General features: G+C 40.4%; 1 protein-coding gene across 1 annotated transcript; it reads left to right on the top strand.

The window, feature by feature from the left end:
• Window positions 1-1,629: 1,629 nt before the first annotated feature.
• On the top strand, window positions 1,630-14,319 carry RB195_005355 (uncharacterized protein; the record flags this gene model as incomplete). The annotated part of the gene is made up of 18 exons (XM_013436776.2): window positions 1,630-1,713; window positions 7,828-7,905; window positions 8,235-8,405; window positions 8,459-8,541; window positions 8,610-8,688; window positions 8,808-8,911; window positions 8,980-9,055; window positions 9,105-9,183; window positions 9,249-9,357; window positions 11,300-11,359; window positions 11,418-11,547; window positions 11,626-11,738; window positions 13,116-13,262; window positions 13,483-13,550; window positions 13,606-13,707; window positions 13,762-13,841; window positions 13,901-14,033; window positions 14,210-14,319. 18 exons carry the CDS (start codon window positions 1,630-1,632, stop codon window positions 14,317-14,319), a joined length of 1,806 nt encoding a protein of 601 aa, XP_013292230.2.
• Window positions 14,320-18,457: the final 4,138 nt, after the last annotated feature.

The following is an 18,457-nucleotide window of genomic DNA, read 5'->3' on the forward strand; positions in this document are numbered from 1 at the left end:
ATGATTAGTAGTGTAGGAGGTACTGCTCCGTAGTACCTCCTACACTACTAATCATAGGTCTCACTTTGAATGTGGCAAGGTCAGTGGATTGGATACCAGTTCGCTGCTAGACTGGAGTTTGTGCGCCTTGATATGGAGATAGAGCACTGGACAGGTCGGCAGATCAATTTTAAGGCAAGCAACGGAAGAGGAAGGAAACTGAGCGGATTTTACCATCTTTACTCATTGGTCATTTAAGAAGCAGGACTTCATCACAAACTCACTAACGGAGGATAAACGATATAGTGAGGTTTCTTGCAAGTGTTTTTCTGTTATTGCGATATCCAGCTGGTGTGGAATGACCACGAACTCCCCACTTTTATCACTTGTAGATATTCTTATTTGTTTGGAATTGATCAACTCTCGAACTTCCTTAATCACTTGTTTTTGTGCAAGAGAAATGTTAGACTTAGTTCTGTTTTCACGAAATCGAGCGACCGTTGTGTAAATATTTGTTGTATATATTTGTATCGTTTGCAAAGAGACGGAATTTCGCATCTACACCTGGGTTAGAGTCTTGTTGTTCAAAGAACACACATGGGAAAGGTATCGAGAGACTCCCTCTGAGTGATCTTTGGTTTCTTTCCCTGCAGAGCCTATTTTGAACTTCATGTAATAGTAACTACAGTACTATAATAATAATGTATTGTAATAATAACTATAACTGTAATAATAACTTCATGTAATAGTAACTATAGTACTTCAAGTAATCTTGCGCAGAACTACAGTTGAAATGGGTTGCGATGGAGAAAAACTAGAACCCAATTCCAAAACCAACCGCGCATTCTCGGAAAGTTTAAATCTTCCTAACACGGTCACTCGGGAAACATCTGATAGCACATCTTCGTTACAAACAGTGTCGCGCTCAGTCCTCCCAGAAAGGGTCATGGTATTTAGTGGTTGTGGGTTGTCGCGTCGTGATCTACTCAAAAGGCAATCGAATTTTCTTGTAGAATTATCTTGAGGTTAGATAGAATAAAATTACAAATCGAAATCGACCCACCCACTATTCTCTTAAAGAACCCAATCCAGGTAATGAGCACAATACTGTTCCGTCGACGTACACTTCTTTATCATTGCGTACACTTCGTCTCGCTTCTTCTTCAATACAATGCGTAGGAGCTGTTGTTGCTCGTACTCGGTGGCTGTTCTCTGGTATTCCGCACAGATTGCGTAGTTGTTTCTGCCCAGTGAAGCTAGGAGTAACACTATGATCCAGATAGCAGTTGAGAAAGTGGATTGACCGTCTAGCTGCTACGATCTTCTGTCTCAGGGACAGTGCTTCCTTCACAAGTCGATGACATTCAGCTGGCAAATTGCAAAGGAACTAAAGACTTGTAATTGTAAAATTGAGTTTCTCAACTTTACTTGTTTGGAAATAAGCAGCTTTAGCGCGACGCGTTAAAAGTCTATATTTCTTCATATCTAGGCCAACGGTATCGACTTTTTTCTAATACTAATGTCGATGTGAATATTCCTCATATGAATAATATAGTAAATATGAAACATATTAGTTAAGGCCCTAAACTTTCAGCAAAGCTAAATTTGCAGGCACTTTGTAGGCGAAACACGTAAAATCTCATTACCTCGATGATCTCTTCAACTGCACACGATGATGCACAAGACGAAAGTGGATTGAATGGCAATACAGCCAGTCAACGCTCTAAAAGTATGGTGAGTTTAGGATTTGCATGACTGTACTTATGGTAGATGTAGCGGTTTGATTTTAAGATGACACAGAATCTTTTCTTTTCTTTTTTTTCTAAACGATCGTTCTTTGATGAGCAATGGTCTTCAAAATAGGAGGTGGAGAAAATACCAGGTACTTTCCTTCAAAAGCAATTTTCTTCACCCTCGCCTTCATTCTTCACTCTGTCAATTATTGTGAATAGATTGGCAAACTCCTAACTCCAGAAAGTAGTAGGAGTACCGGTATGTAAGCAATTATTAGTAACGTGGAATGTTTGCTTCAGTCTAGTTCAGAGCATGAAAAGCATATTACAGCTCGTGCCTTTGGCTTTTGTGACAATCAAGTTCTATTAAGTAAAAACTTAAAGACACTTGAATTCTTTTTATTACACCGTTGTAAAATGGCGAACAATCAGCCAGCTGAAGAACATTTGTGTCACCGCAAGCTGTTTCATTTTCGATCGATGTTAATGCGACGGTTGCAACAGTGAAAATTTCTGATGTGTGTGGAGACGCATTGGGGGTCAATAAATGCCAAAACTAGTTTAGAAAATTTTCCAGTGGTGATGTTGAGTTGTCTGATAGTGATCGAAGTGGACGCTCTATTGAGTTTGATAATGACGCTTCAAAACCGGTGGGAACTGATTCCAAACTGAGTATTCAGAAAATAGCATACACTCTTCAGGCTACTCGGTCAACAGTCCGAAGGCGTCTTTAAGAAACTGAGAAGGTTGGTAAAATGGCCAGCTCTGGTAAACAGAAAATGGATAGTACTGCAGCACGATAATCCCAAGCCGCACGCAGCAAGATCACCCAGAAAAAAAAGTACGGTAGCTAAACTGTGAGGTTTCACTACATCCTCCATATTCTCCATATATAGCACAATTTGACTTTCATTTATTCGGAAGGAATATTCCCTAGGGAATAAAGGCTCAGGAATTCAAAAATATCGATAAATTACGACCTCACCCACAATCGTATTTTTCTTCAGAGGGTATATGGGTACTTTAGAAGTTTTATGAACAGGGGATTAAAATTCTACAAGATGCAGGGTCAAGCATGGTAATGGGAAACGACCCTCTCGAATACGACGCCCACCCCCTTCTTCTTCCTCTTCTTCTTCTCCTCCTTTAACGTTCCTGTAACAGTTCCCGACTACTGCTAATTCAATATATTGGAAATTTCATGTTTCGAATAGTCGAAAATTTGCCGAGGAACAATTGAGAACTATGAAAATCCGTAGCTGACAGAAGCGAAGAAATACCGTTTACTAGAAGACACAAATTTGCCGAAATACTGTTGAAATACTGATATTGAAATATTTTCATTTTTATTCTGTTCTATTTCTGCTCTAAAATCTATTAATTATCTGCAAATTCTGATCAAAGCACATAATACGAGCAAAAAATAGGATAGTCAGGTGGCTGCATAGCTCGAATCACAGAGGGACGAAGAAAAAAAACGAAAAAAAAAAATCAACATTTTGTTCCAGCAATATGACAATGTGTCCTTTCAGGTTCGACTCCTGGCTGAGGCAAATTTTTGCAAAAGAGATAAAAGTTTGGTTCTAAAAAATGAAGAATTTAATTTTATGCAGTTCACAATAGTTTAAAAAAAATTAAAAATAAAAAAAATAAAATAAAATAAAATTTAACAAATTTTAACAATCAAAAAGGCTCAGATTCAATGCACAATGTTAGATCTGGGAGATCGCGAATAACTTCGTCATAAGAGGACCAAAAAAAAGTTTAGATAGTTTTTGAGAGAAGAAGGTTTGCCCTAAAAAAACAGTTACATTGCTGTTTTTTCTACTTTATTTTTTTTTCTTTGGAATTTTGATGGGACGAAGTTTGAAATTCTCCGACTTTTTTTGGATTTGACTCATAAAAATTTTGGGAGAACCAGGCGGTCCGGAAAGGTTGCACATAGAGGTTTTCTTAGACCCTTCATCCGAACAAATAGGTGATTTTTTGAAAAGCTGTCACTTTTTTTTAAATGGAGAAAATCGCCAAATTCCCTTCGATAACTCGAAGCAGCATAGAGCGAAGCAAGTCATCTTCCAGTACTGTTGTAGCCGAGGATTTTCTCTGCTGCATGCTGCATCAAACGTTCTCCAGGGCGTATTCGGTTTTTTCAAAGTCTTGATAGGAGAGGGATGGGAAAAAATGCCATTCTTCCCATTCTCTCCCATCAACATTCCAGAAAGACTAGGAGGTGGGAAAAAACAGCGATATGATTGTGTTTAGGGCAAACCTTCTTCTCTTGAAAACTATCTGAAGTTTTTCTTTTGGATCTGTTATGATGAAGTTATTTGTCTCCTCCCAGACCCGATCAATGTCCACAGAATCTGAGTTTTTTCTACTTTTTATTTTTTTTTCTACGCCCAAAACTAAGTATAATATTTGTAATTTATGCAGTCGTTTATTACTACTTATTGCAATATTTTGCAATGTATGTAATGTATTTGTAATCAATTACTACGTAATATTTTGTGCTGGTCATCATGCTATCCTCAATTCGCAACTGGCCAACGCGCACTCCCTTATGCAACCCTCTCCCTTTACGCTACCCCCGATGGGAGAATCACACACACACCACCCTGGAAAGGTGGCAAAAGGTCTTGGGTTACGACGAAGACTGCATAATCGACTGAAGATAAAATTAGGTGTAAGTGAGTTCTTTTTTTTTGTTGCCGGTGAAATTATTGACTACTTATGGGTAATTAATTAACATCTCCATGTGCCAAAAGAGCTGGTTTTTCGAGAAAAAGTCAAAGCAGGTTCATCCTAATCTGCACGGACTAATCATCGCAATCAGCGCTAATTGAAAGCATTTATGACAATAATTATAGAGTTTACCGTGAAGGATCTGCAAAAACCTTTTGTCTGTATTCAGTAACACTATCTAACCTGACCTCCTTCAGAGAACATAGTCTTTTTTTCAAAAAAAGTAGCTTCATACGAAACTGATTACATGACAGCGAGTCAACTCCAAGTTCACAGTTGAACAGCCACCATTTTTTTTTCATTTTCTTGGTGGGTAGCTGTATCAACACGAAAACATGATTCTCGCAGTTAACTGTGATTTAAGAGAAGCCAAAACACTCGAAGAAATAGGTGTTTGATTATTTTTATAGCTATAGGGTGGAACCTAATATTGCTAGGAATTTACTAGGATTGCCACAGAAAGTCCAGCTAACATTTTACTCACAGTTTAAAATTCTAATACGAAAATCGTCGTTCAGAACTGAGCATAGAGGAAGAGATCGCTGGAAATCAATAGGTCAGTTTCAGGGGCAATCAGTTGATACCCGTTCCCGTTCCTAAGTTTCACACATAGTTTTCGGCATCGAAGCATTTTCCTTGACCTTTCTGGACACCTCGGGACATAAAATTACACAGAATTCCCTCGGAATGCAATCACAAAGCAAATTCGTTTGCAAATATAGGTATTTCACACAATTATCACGTTCTAAGGGACGTGTTAGGTTGAGTCGAAACTTTCTGGACAAATTGACCATATTTTTTATTTATCTTGCAATATTCGAGCGATAACTGTGATTCATTTGAAGTATGTTTGAAGCACTGATATGGAGCACTTTTAGACAGATCGTAGATGCCCTTGCTCCAGAACGCTGCGAACTGGTCTTTGAAGAACTGATAGAGTGCCTTTTTGATGTCGTCGCGGGTTTGGAAGTCTTGACCATCCAGATAACGCTGAAGGTAGGAAAAAAGGTGGTAATCCGAGGGAGCCAGGTCTGGGGAAAGCGGTTGGTGTGGTAAAGTGATCAAGCCAAACTTCATCAGTTCAACCTTGGTAGTTCTCGCAATGTGCGGCCAATCGTTGTCGTGCTGGAAGTAAACTTCATGCTGCTGTAGCCACGCAATTTCCAGATTTGCCTTTAAATTCCTCAGTTGTTCAGTGTAAACATCTTCGGTCGCTGTACATCTCTTGGCAAGCAGCTCTCAGTATTCGACGCCGCGTACAGCCCACCAGATGCAGAGCACAACTTTTTTGGCGTCTACGTTGGGTTTAGCGACGTCTTATGCATCCGCACCTTCATGAACCCATTGAGCACACCGATGAACGTTAGAATAGACAGGTGCTATTCCAGATAGAGAGAGTATGGCGTTGCGGAGGTGGAGTGGCGACGGGTTGAATTTGCGCGGTATGGTGGCAGGAAAAGAACTATTATAGTTCGGTTTGTTTGTTAGACTGTACTTTTAAGAGCCTTTTATACTCTATCAAACTGTAGCTCGCGCGTCCATTATCGTTAGCTCTTTGCTGAGTTATGTTCTTTAAAACTCGTTACTACCACATTGTTGGATTAGTGGTGACTCAACCTAACATTTGAAGTGATGCTACTAGATTAATGAGAAAGTCTCGTGAGTTTTGTAATCTTTCACTTCTTTATTTTCTTTTATTCAGCAATATAGTCGCAATTGTTAGTCACTTCACCCAGTCTCAGCAGGTCTGCAACCTCCTTCTCCTAGAATTTTGGGGCTGGAAGCTGAGAGAGTCTGCGACCACGTGACTATCGTGAAGATACAAGTTCAATGACGTGACTCGTCACTGAACTTGTATCTTTGTTTTCTTAGCCAGCTAAGAGTGCGGAATAAGTGGCAATCATAGGAGCGGGGTAGCAATGTGTCCCAGTATGGTTCATCGATTGTATGAAGGGTCTCCTCAGCTATATAGTGTCTTTCGTTAGCATGAAGGAGATGCACCGAACCTCGTCCGCTTTTCTTCGAACCTTTTCTCGAACTTCAACGAGTTCCTGGCTGAGAGTAAATGACGGCGGTGACCGTACGCTCTTGCGGAAGCAACTCGCTGTACAGTATTCCGTGTACTCCAGGTCTGGGGGTGTCCCGACCAGGGACTTGTCTTAGGAGATCGTGTCCTCTTTAGACGAGGCGAGGTGCTGGACAGTCCTGATGGTAGTAGCGCTCTCTCAATACCCCATTTATGATGTGAACTGCTGTCGTCGCTTCACTGCCCCGACACCCTTCATAGAAGATGTTGGGCCGAAGTTGCTCTTGAGAAATTAACACTGCGCTTAACGTTAAAGAAGGGACCGGTTACATATACCTTTTGACGAGATGCTTCAGGTATGTTTCACAAGGTACCACATGATACCTCACGAGTTTCGATCAAACATCGGATGTTCTAGACTTTTGTACCAAGGAAACCCTGACAAGTCTTCCTCATCAACCTAATATAAGGAAAATCCAACTTTTAATTCACCACAAAAAGTTAGTCAGTAGATCAGAAGAGAAATATCACTCTTTGTCGGATGAGAGACCCGAAAATATTCGTTACTGACTCCAACATTACGATTCCATTGAAGTCACCATACCACGAATCTATCGTGACGAGGGAATCCGCGGGAAAAGATAGAGATGGAGTAGTAGACTGCGGGATCACGGTTCCGCTCATCTCTCCCTTATTGTCGTGAGAAACGGCGTGGGAACGACTTTGGTTATCACGAGATAGGTTAGAACGCTTCTCTGTGCACACGTTCTGGCCGCTTAGCAGCCTGTTCATTCCTTTCACTTGAATAGGCCGAAGAGAAGACACCACTGACCCTCGACAGCTCGCACTTGGATGCGACGCATGCACAAGCGTGGCGCGCTGCAACTGAAGTCGTCCTTGACGTTGTCTTTCACGGTATTTCCTACGACAATCAGGAGGAGATGAGCGGAACCGCCCTGATCCCTCACTCTACAACCCTAACTCTAGATTTTCTGGCGGATTCCTTCACCTCGTCAGATTCCTTAATTTAATCCAGTGGGATACATGCTCGTCTTATGTACGGCTTTAGACCAGAAAAAAACTCTTTTTGTCATGAATCTTCCCTAAGAAAGTATTTCGACTCCGTATTTTCGAACTCACTGGAAGATATTGCGCCCTAGTTTTCTTACCAATGCCTAAAGATATTTAATAATGGAACCAAAAGTGTATCAGTTACAAATTGTTAATTAATTTCAATAATTATTACACTCTAACTGTAGTAGTAGTTCTGCGGTGTCATCGCATTCATTGTCTGGCACCTCCCAGGTTACTGTCTCACAGTCGCTCCACTAACGTTCTTTATTTCAGGAGCGTCTTGTCGACATTAGCGCGCAGATTCTCCTCGGAGCATCACAGCATTTCGACTTCGATCACGTACTTTCAGAGGTTTTTAATCATGCACAGTATTAGTAGATCATACTAAAGAAAAAAGTGTGAGCAGCAAACGACACTATCGGGAAAAGCAAAGGAAAAGGTTCCAGATAATTTACTCAGCTTTAGCCAATTTCGTCAGCATCGTAAATCCATGTTGCGCATGCGGCATGTCTTTAGCCTGACTAAATGTTCTTGGGTAGAACTGAGATGACTCTTTTGAAGAGAAAATGAAAAAAAAGCGACGCCAAGCAAAGTTTGATGGGAGGAACGCTAAACACCTACTTACACAAACCTCAAAAATTGGGCATGAACTGACTGCTTGACCAAGCTGTTTCTTTAAGGTGGGAGACTTTGGGCCCTATCAGATTCTATTCTTCTTCATTATTTGCCTTCCGGCCAGTCTTCCATCAGCGTTCTCTGCTTTTAATCAACCGTTCGTAGTCGGTTCACCACCGCATCACTGTCGGCTTCCATATGATAGGGACGACCTCAGACCAAAGACTGATGACCAGGTCTGTTTTTAACGCCTCAGCAACTAATCAATGGAATCACTGGTTCGTTCCAGAAAGTGCTTAGCTGCTTCCAGTATAACCAAACAGAGATGGACTTCTATCGATCGTTCACATCAGCACCAATCGATTCTTATAGGTATCACGGTAGATGTGGATCTCATCCGTCTTACAAACATCATGTGGAAATCATTATTTCTGTTCTAGGGACCACATCAGTCTAATTCCTTGCCAGATGGGATGGGAGTATGACAATGCAACCTTTATCGACAGTCTTGTCACTGAAGTAAGCAGTTTTCGGCGCAGCTAATTGTGCAGTGCAATTAGTTGGGTTGGTTCGGCCTCTGTGCTTAGGCGCAGATTCAGTAACTGACTATGATGATTGAAAAACTTGAGAATTTTCAGTTTAATCTTGTTTGTGATCATCAGAACTGGGTGGAAATCTCAACAACATCGTTCTATGTGGGCAGTTTCATTGGAAACTTCCTTTTCGGATATATCGCAGACAAGTAAGAAATTTCAGTTTTTTTCCTAGTTAATAGACTTTTAAAAAGTTTTCGTTCCACTTTTTTTGTAGATTTGGTCGTCGACGAAGTTTCTTCATTATACTAGCAAATCTAGTTGTGTTTGGAACAATAAACGCTTTTGTTAAGGTGAGAAAAGGGGAATGAGTCGTTTCATAGATAAAGTAATTCCTTTTAGGATGTTAAATCGTTCATTATCATCCGATTTCTAACAGGTCTACCTTTCCCAGCATTGTTCCAGATCCCTTTCATTATTTGTAAGTGACGTTGTCACTCACTAAATGACATTCCTTTCCGTGTTGCTTTTCATTTTCACCTTCAGGTATGGAATTCATGGGAAAATCTGGCAGAATATTCTCAGGCCTTATGATTTCACTTTTTTTCGGTGCCGCAATGGCTCTTCTTGGTGTTGTTGCCATGTTTATTAGAAGGTATTATTATTGATCTGCTAAAATATTTGGTTGCATTCATTTCGAGATGGGAGCAACTTCGATTACTCCGGTGTGCATGGGCAACGTGATTTTCACATCTGCCTACCACTTGTTCAAAGGCATCACTCCACGAATCTGAGGTGGTACCGATTTCAGGTGGAGTATTCGTTTACGGGATGGAAGACTATGGAGAGGGGGTGATTCCGTCCATTTCTTCCTTATTGCCGTAAAAAACGGTCCGGAAGATACGACTTCAGGCGTTCTGGAGCACTATTTTCTACAAGGAGTTGGAGTGGAGCGCGCCAGCCTTGTGCTGCGCTGCATCTTCCGGGCCGTTTTTTACGGCAATTAGGAAGAAATGGGCGGAATCTCCCCCCTCTCCATAGTCTCCCATCCCGTGTACTCCAATACCCTCCCATTCCGTGCACTCCCGAATACTCCACCTGAAATCTGCAACACCTCAGATTCGTGGGGTGATGCCTTTAAGTCCATGGGAGAGTGAAATAGGGATCCAATTTTAAAAGGACTTCGCAAATTACTTCAAAATTTTTTCATAAGTTTATTGCATGGAAAGCCGGCACTGTATCTCTTCTTTTCGTAATTTTATTGTTTTGATTTCGGAGAATATCAGAAATCTAAAAGGGAAGAATTTATTGATACAGAAAGTGAAATCTATTACTAGCAACAACAAAAAGTATTGGAAGAAGTGGATGCTTTCAAAGCAGACAGTCATAGATGCTTATTTGATAATGTGGTACACGTAATGGCTCCACAAAATACACCACCATTTCCCCTTCCGCCCCATCCCACCCAAAGATGTACGTTATCACCGTAAGTATGCTCCAAAAATACATTATATATAATACATCAGAAAAAAAAAACATTTATTTGTGTGGCGCTCTCACCTTTTACCATTGAAGACCTCGATGAGAAAACACTATTTCTTCTTTTCAACAAAACTTTACGCCTCTTATACTATCCGTCCACAGCGAACAGAGCTAGATTCTCGGCTTCCAAATAAATTTTGAAATATGGGAATTGAGCTCTAGACCTCACGCATCTGAGGCGAACGCTGTACCCCTGAGCTTTACCCCTCACCCGCTTTTGTGCCTCCACTGCTCTGAAAGCATTCATTTCAGTTCTTTTTTTCAGATTATAACAATAGGACTTTGCACTTTCTTCTTCAATATGTGATAATCCCAGCATTTAAATTTTCCAAAATTGACTATATTGTTCGAAAAACTAGCTGAATAATTTTGCGGTAAGGGACCCTTTTCCCACAATGAAGCTGAACTGACTAATTCATAAGAGTACAGTAAGTAATAGAATATTTATAATTTCTGTAAACGGTAACTCCATCCTGAATGCATGCAGAATGCAGCAACCTTGCGCAAAAGGTTGGCTTAATTATCGTCGACACTTAGGTTTGAACTGCCGAGCGCAACCAATGAGCAAACTGACTTATCACCTATTTATCATAATGAATGAAAAAAAATTATAACAAAGGCTGAGCCAGAAAAAAAATCTGTCTAACATAGAACGACCAGCAAATATTCAATCAAATATGAATGAAAATATTCAAAAAGTCTTTGAAAGTTGAACTTCAGTAAATACACGAACAAAGATGGTCTCTTACTTGATTAACAATTTCTTTAAACTCCATCGAAAGAATAAAGCAATGATAGCAGACGTAGGCTTAGAAAAAATAATTGCGATTTGTTAAATTAATTTGTGTTTTGTATCGTAGGCACAAAAAACGACTCGTGTAGTAGATAACTGCACTAACCTCATCAATTCTTGTTCCTGAATTCCTTCTGCCTCTTTGCTCGCCTTTTGCATACGCTGCTATACACTACTGCAATTAAGGAATTTCAATCATTTGTGTCAACACCACGAATTTTTTCACACTTCTTAATTCTTTTTCATCTGACTTTTCTTTCAGATGGCGACAGCTTACGTTCTTTTGCAACGCACCATTTGCTGTTCTTTTCTGCTACTACTTGTAAGTTTTGTGGAAGAAAAGTGCCGAAAAACAGGGAAAAGCAATTATTTCATTACAGTTTTCTGCCGGAATCACCACGTTGGCTAGTTTCCGCCAATAAGTGGGAAGAAGCAAAAGTTCAACTCCAACGAATAGCAAGAATCAACGGCAAACAGGATAGTGTGAATGTGGAGGAATTATTAGAAATAGTATGGCTAACAATGAATTCTTTCCTTTTTTCTCACAGTGCATGTGACGCTTTTTTTCAAATGTAAATGTCGATTTAGTTGAAAGTTAACCAACATCTAAGCGTTGAGGACAGTAAAAGAAGTCATAATGTCTCTGATCTCTTCAGAACACCAAATCTGAGGAAGAAAACTATGCTGGTCACGTATATTTGGTTAGTTCTTTAGTCGGTAGTCCTAGAAGATATCTTTCTTTGAAAAACTAACGGTAACGAAGTTTACACAAGGAATTTAATTCAATTTCAAGCAGTTTGGAATTACTTATCCAAAATATCATAATCATACCATGCTGGTGTACGTGGAAAGCTTTTTGTAATTTTTTGCTCTCTATGCCATTGATTACCATAATAGCTCCATTTTACCTCCGAATTGTAGCATTTGTTAGGTGCACCGAAAAATCACTGACAAAACCGTGTGATGCGATTTCAGAGACAGCGCTCATCGTAAAAGGTGCTTGGATTTTTCTTTGTAATGTTTCTAATTTATATTATAGTGATGGGGTGAAATTATGACTGCTAATAACAGCATTGAGTTAGTGAAGATCAATCAGGTAACAACAATTTATTTCCGTACTTTTTCTGCAGTTTCTTTTTCACAACAATATGAAAACGGGGGCTTAAAGCAGGCGTGAAGTGCGAGATCGACAGGTTCAAATGTATGAATATCAGCTGATATACTACGGTGAAAGAAGAAATGAAGCTCAGTTGCGTAAGCGGCTGCTCTCGAACAGTCCCGGTGGAGATAGCGGTTGGAATCGAAGCGGGGGCCATCGCGAACTGCAGCGAAAAATGGTCTTTGCACAGGTTCTCCCTTGAACCGCTATGTCTCTGCTGTCGAATGTTTCTATGAACAGTTCTTTTCTTGTGGCATATACGGCGCTCAGTGGGTGGTGTCGTCTCGTCATCGGCCATTCCGATGACGTTGTATTTAATCATTCTAGCTTGCATCATCAGATCTTTAATTGCCGCTAGCATATGTGCGATAGTCGATTAAAACAGATAGTCATCCTAGTCCTTTTCTGTGGCGGGCCTCTAGTCCTATGAGTCTTTGAACGTTGCGTTTTTCCGGAGTGGACAGATGGAGTTTGGAGGTGACTCCAAACGGCCTTTCTTACATTTCCATCGAATGCAGGCTTTTGGCCGGACCGACGTGCCTCTTACAAGAGTGTCATGAGTCAGTCCTGGCACAGCAGAAATAGTCTGTGGTTAGCCCACTATCCGCCACCTGGGGACGCGCCATCTCGCGACTAACCGGCTGTGATCCTTCAATGAGAGAGGTCAGTAAGCAATACCTATACTCTTTACTATATTTCTAATACCGCCGGTGGTCGCGTCGTGACTAATGCACAGGTGCAGGGCAATCCTGGTGGCGCATTTTCGTGCACGTAAATAGATAAAGTGGAAGTTCGAACGTTCTTGCGAGGCGATGCTTATTATGACGCAACCAACGGAACAAAAATTATGGCGGAACGGTGCACCTCATTCATGCAACAAATACATAAAAATCCAAGTAGACTTAATTATTTGTTTAAGGATAATGAATGCGATCATCTACAACGGGCTCACATTAAACGTTTCGAATTTACCTGTTGATGACTACTGGTCATTCATAATTAACGGTGCCGTTGAGCTACCTGCGTACTTCATAGTTTGGCCCCTGCTGCAAACTGTTGGAAGAAGGTATCGTTATGTAGTTATCTTTTTTCTCTAACACATAGGAATCGTGACTTATGCTTTCTCGCCTGCCCGGGATCAACGACGAGTCCACCTGGGGGGCGGCACAGGACGGTGGGAACTTGGGTTTTACAAGTAGAGCGTTGTGCGTACAAGCGTTGTGGCCAGCCAAATAGACATAAGTGACGGGAATTGCCCCACCTATGGATAATGCACCTTCCTTTAGATGGACTCTCGCCTCAACAATGATTGTTTGCGGCATTGGTTGCGTGTCTGCAATGTTTGTACCATCTAGTAAGTTCCTACTTTCAAAATCTTTGAAATCATGTGGTCACTTGTGTTCCTGAAGATTACCCATGGCTTGTGGCTTCGGCGTCATTTGTTGGGAAATTTGGTGTTGGAGCTGGTTTCGCCGTGATCTACATTTTTGCTGGGGAATTGTATCCAACAGGTAGCTGACATTGTGCCTACGCACGTCTGCTAGGTTTCCTTTGAGCAATTTCAGTTGTTCGAGCAATCGGAATGGGTATGAGCAGTATGGTAGCCGGATCCGGTCTTCTACTGGCTCCTCATATAGTGAAACTGGTTAGCAAACTTACATATTTAGACAGTAGCGGAGCTTAATTAAAACTTACCTCCTGCAGGGCGACTACATGAAAATCCTCCCTCTTCTCATCATGGGGCTTATGGCTCTATCAGCTGGGATTTGCACATTTTTCCTGCCGGAAACACTTGGTGCTCCACTTCCCATGACCCTAGAAGACGCCGAAAACTTTGGTAAGAGATCCTTTGCATAGTTGTCGGCTCCTACTTTCGACCGGACGGCTGCGCTTCGTTCGAAATAATAAATCGCTTCGGTCGTGTAGATGTCGATAATTCATTTCAGTTGCCTAGGTGGACATAGCGACACCTATGGGAAACAAACACCAATTTCTAAATGCAACGATTTTTAGGAAAACGACAAGGTCTGTTCACTGGAGCCAGCGGGCAATGTAGAAAACGAGAGGATTCTCATCTGATTGGATCACATTTTAGAAATAAGGCTAATAGCCTTATCTTGTAGCAATCCTAAGATATCATTTTCGATTTGTTTGAGAATTTGATATTTTCTTCAATTCTTTATGTTTGCATGTTTGTTCATTCATAATCACCTTCACATTTAAATATTTGAAGAATGTTTGATAATTTAAAACAGTGATATACGGTAGTAATACAGTATTTCTAATTATAATAGTGGTGGAATTCACTGTATATGTGGAGCAAAAATATCAAGCTTCAATGTCATTCTCTCCGTACTTCTGAATAAAAAGCCGAATCTTCTGAGTAATTCTCCGGAATTATTGTTAAAATGCTAACGGAGATACGCAAACCTCGGTCTACTTAGCCAAAAACCAGGGCAACCCGAAAATACGCAGAGAGCACCTTCAAACACTTCAAAATCCACTTTTTTTTATTTCCTTTGCGTTTCTTTTCAACCGAAAAGTCATGTAAAAAAGGTAGACGAGGCATTTTTTGGCCACAAATCACAATGTGATCTGTATGTCACAACTTGACCTCAATATGTTAAGGGTCATTAAAAATGAGCCATCTACACCAGGTAATCTTTTTCCTTATATTGTTCATATTCTACTTATGTCACCTTCATATATGAAGAAGATTTTTCTCTCGGCACTTTGATTTCCGCAGTTTTTGTATTTTTGAATTCTTCACGAGAACTCAATGCCCTCAGACATAGAAACACCTCAGTTAAAAACTCTAAGTAAATTTTAAGAAATTACAAGAAATTATGCTCATCTCCAACTCATCTCAGTATAGTTTTGCTCGCCTCTCGCAAGGTTATTTCGCTGGTAGACATAAAATTCAAAATTTCCATTTCTTCGATGCCAAAGGCGTCAATTTTAAACACCATTTATTGAAAACAGGAAAACTGCTGTTATAGAAACAAGAGATTACAGACGAACAATTATAATGCACGCTTCACTACCATCACGCACACACGACTATTAACGGCAGCATACCAAAAAATTGAGGGTCAATGAATAGATAGTGTTAAGAGTGTAGCTCAAGAGCAAAAGCGCGACCGTGCTAAATTCCCGCTAAATGTTCATAAAAACAGCATGGAAAACGGTTTTGTTGCGTCGAATCCCCTACGATGCACCTAATAACGCACTGTGCCCCGAATGGAGGCATGGGCGTCGCGTCCGCCACCGAGCGGAAGAGACAGCCTTGGCATCCCGTTGGTTGTTGTTGCAAGTTGGTCTCAGATTTTTGGGTCTCCACTTTCAGTTCCACTCTAAGGATTGCTTTGCATTCTGATGCCTTCCAGTAATCCAAAGGATATTCTGAAAACAGCAAATGTTCTATTCACCAAGAAGACTAAAATAGGCACAGCAAATAGCTATGAAGAGTCTCAATTTGCATCACAGGGTCAGAACAGTGATTGTCTGTGTGTATCAAATGTGGCGATTTTCTTGTTTAAATTTCAGGTTTTGCTTCTACTATTTCAAAACTTTGGCGAGTATCTTATCTTAGAATTACGATAAATAAACGTATTGTTAACCTGACCACCTTAATTATCGTGTAGTCTGCTGCTCTATAGAAGTGAATGGCGCATCCCAAGCCGATTGATTAGTGCCAGACAGTTTATCCTTATCCTTTTAAAAAGTACAACTACACATCCATGATTTTATCCATGATTGCCTCTACATCTTAGTTCCCGGAAAAAATGGTGTACGATCTTTGAAAGTTCCGAGTTTCATTAACTTTTACAGATCCCATAAAATAAACGGTTGTTGTGTCACCTGTTAAGTGCTTCAGCAGGAAAACAAACTAATTTTGACGTTTAACACCTTCGCCATAGTAACGAAGCGCCCATAGATCTCAGAATCGTTTGAATTACTTCAATTACCGTGATTTAGTAGCAGTAAGTGCATCCAGAAGCACTAATGTTATCCCCAGTTAAGTGAACGCTACAATGAAAGTCGAAGGTAACAGAGGAAACTTCTGAATACTTCCAACCCTTGCAAATCTAGAAATCTTAGAAGTCACTCCAGCGATTGAAAATTTCCTCAAATATGATAGTAGATAAAGGATAAAAGGATAAGGCGCACCCACGTTCAATTCAATTCAGAATCGTTTGAAGTTCAGGAACGTGTAACTGGCCCATACAATGACTTGGAGGGGCTAACCGATGGGTCAAGTCAGTGTTTTTATCCACCCAGACAGGTCTGGTACCAATTTATCGACCCCTTGGTGAGCACTAGGGCGGATTCGAACCAGCGGAACCTCTAACCGCTACACTACACCCCATATAGTAGATAGCAATATAAATATAAATGTACCGATTTCTTCGATCATATACCCCGTAAAGCTTGCTTACAACAAAATATCCTAAACCCTCCTTTACGTAATCTTTGGAGAAAACGAATCTCGTAACAACTGATGAAACGCTTCTGATTATTGTTTTCCATTCTTGAGCGAGTATTGAAACACTAACTCAATGTGGTGTTTATATAGGAAAACAATCCATAGATCATTTGTTAAAAAAAACGTCTTTTTGAGCCCTTGAAGAACTCGTAGACGCCAAAACTCGTTTAATAAAAGGACCTTCTACAATCATCGTCGATGTTTCTAAAAACTAACTACTGTACAGATACCACACAAAAAAATAAGTACGTATAGTTTTCGTAACAATACCGTTTCACTATAAAGGTAGATAAAAGAAACCGTCAGAACGGTACTTTTCCGCTTTTTCTAATCTATACTCCAAATTCTCAACATCTTTCCTTGATGAAGAAACAGTAAGTAGCTACAGTTCATCATGATACCCGTACTGCAACGGTTAATGGAGAATTGTACTGCGTCACCGCATAAATAATACGGCATCTTGGACATCCTTTCTTTTGAAATTCAAATCAGCAGGTTTCTCGGGTCCAAATTACAAAGATACTTTTCCTTTGATAGTTAAATAATAATAATAAATACTTTTCTTTCTTTCCTTCCTTCCTTTTCTACAATTTTTTGCAACCTTTCTAGTAGACTTTTAATGAAATCTTCCAAGGTGTACTCCTTCAGATGGGCTAAGTGAAATTATTCGGCATTCTGTGTTCTTCTTGGAATAAAATAATACGTAATTCTTTTTGCGTCCCCCTCATTGGCTACGTTTTCCTGGTTCGTGCTCCTAATACTTACCCTCTCACGTAACAAATGTTACATTCAAAATCGAAATGTTTTTTCTGAAAAAAAAATAGCGCTCTTCTCATACAGATCGACTTCATATTAGATCCTCACAGGTTTAGCTGCCGAGAACCGCCTCCAGGTTTTCACGCCCCTTATGCACATTGTGTAATTTCTGATTACTGCCTTATCCTGTTTTATCTTTTCCACTCAGCGTTATTTTTCGATAGCAACTTCCAAACCTCATTCGTTTCCTTTTGGAAGTTCTCTCCGCTTTCTTAGATTTCAGTCTCCGGAAATTTTGCTCTCCTGAGACATCACAGAAACTCAAAGCAGGATATCGGCGTGATTTACAAAATCTTTTCCTCTCTCTTTTCATATCCGATAGAGAGAAGAAGCAACTGCGTTTTGAGAGACTTTCTTCCGCTTGTATCTGTCCAGAATTGTTTTACTATAAGTTGTCCCATGAATAGCACTCAGAGTTTTTTTGAAAACTCTCAAAGATAGCCTCCAAACGCTAGGGAGTAAGAGGGGGACGTATGGTGATACGGGACTGTTACTAAGGAAAAACACTTGACAAAAAAGGGCTGAATTCTTTATATGAGCCTGTTTCTCATCACTTGGTGCACTGTATTTTAAAAAATCGATTTCTAAGTGGTTATAAGGTAGCTGGGGCAGGTGTAGCACGTTTTAGTATTAGTAAGACGTTCGACTACGTCTGGAGATTCGAAAATCGCTCTAGGGCAACCAAGCTGTTCATCCCTCCGAAATCGACAAATTTTCACTAGACCTGCTTGGAGGGATAAAAACAGTGACCTGCTACATCGGCTGACCCCTACAAAAACCTTGTTTAAGCCGCATACGCAATATCAAACGACTCTGAGTTGAAGTCAAACGCGTTGGTGCACTCCAAGGGGACCCATGCACATTGGACGTTTGACCCTATTATTCTTTCATGAAGTAGTTATAGTTAAACTGCGCTAAGTTTGGCAGAAAAATCTAGGTTATGCTCCAGTGTTCCGAAC

The sequence above is a fragment of the Necator americanus genome, chromosome I (assembly GCF_031761385.1).
Source record: "Necator americanus strain Aroian chromosome I, whole genome shotgun sequence".
In the NCBI taxonomy this organism is placed as follows: Eukaryota; Metazoa; Nematoda; class Chromadorea; order Rhabditida; family Ancylostomatidae; genus Necator; species Necator americanus.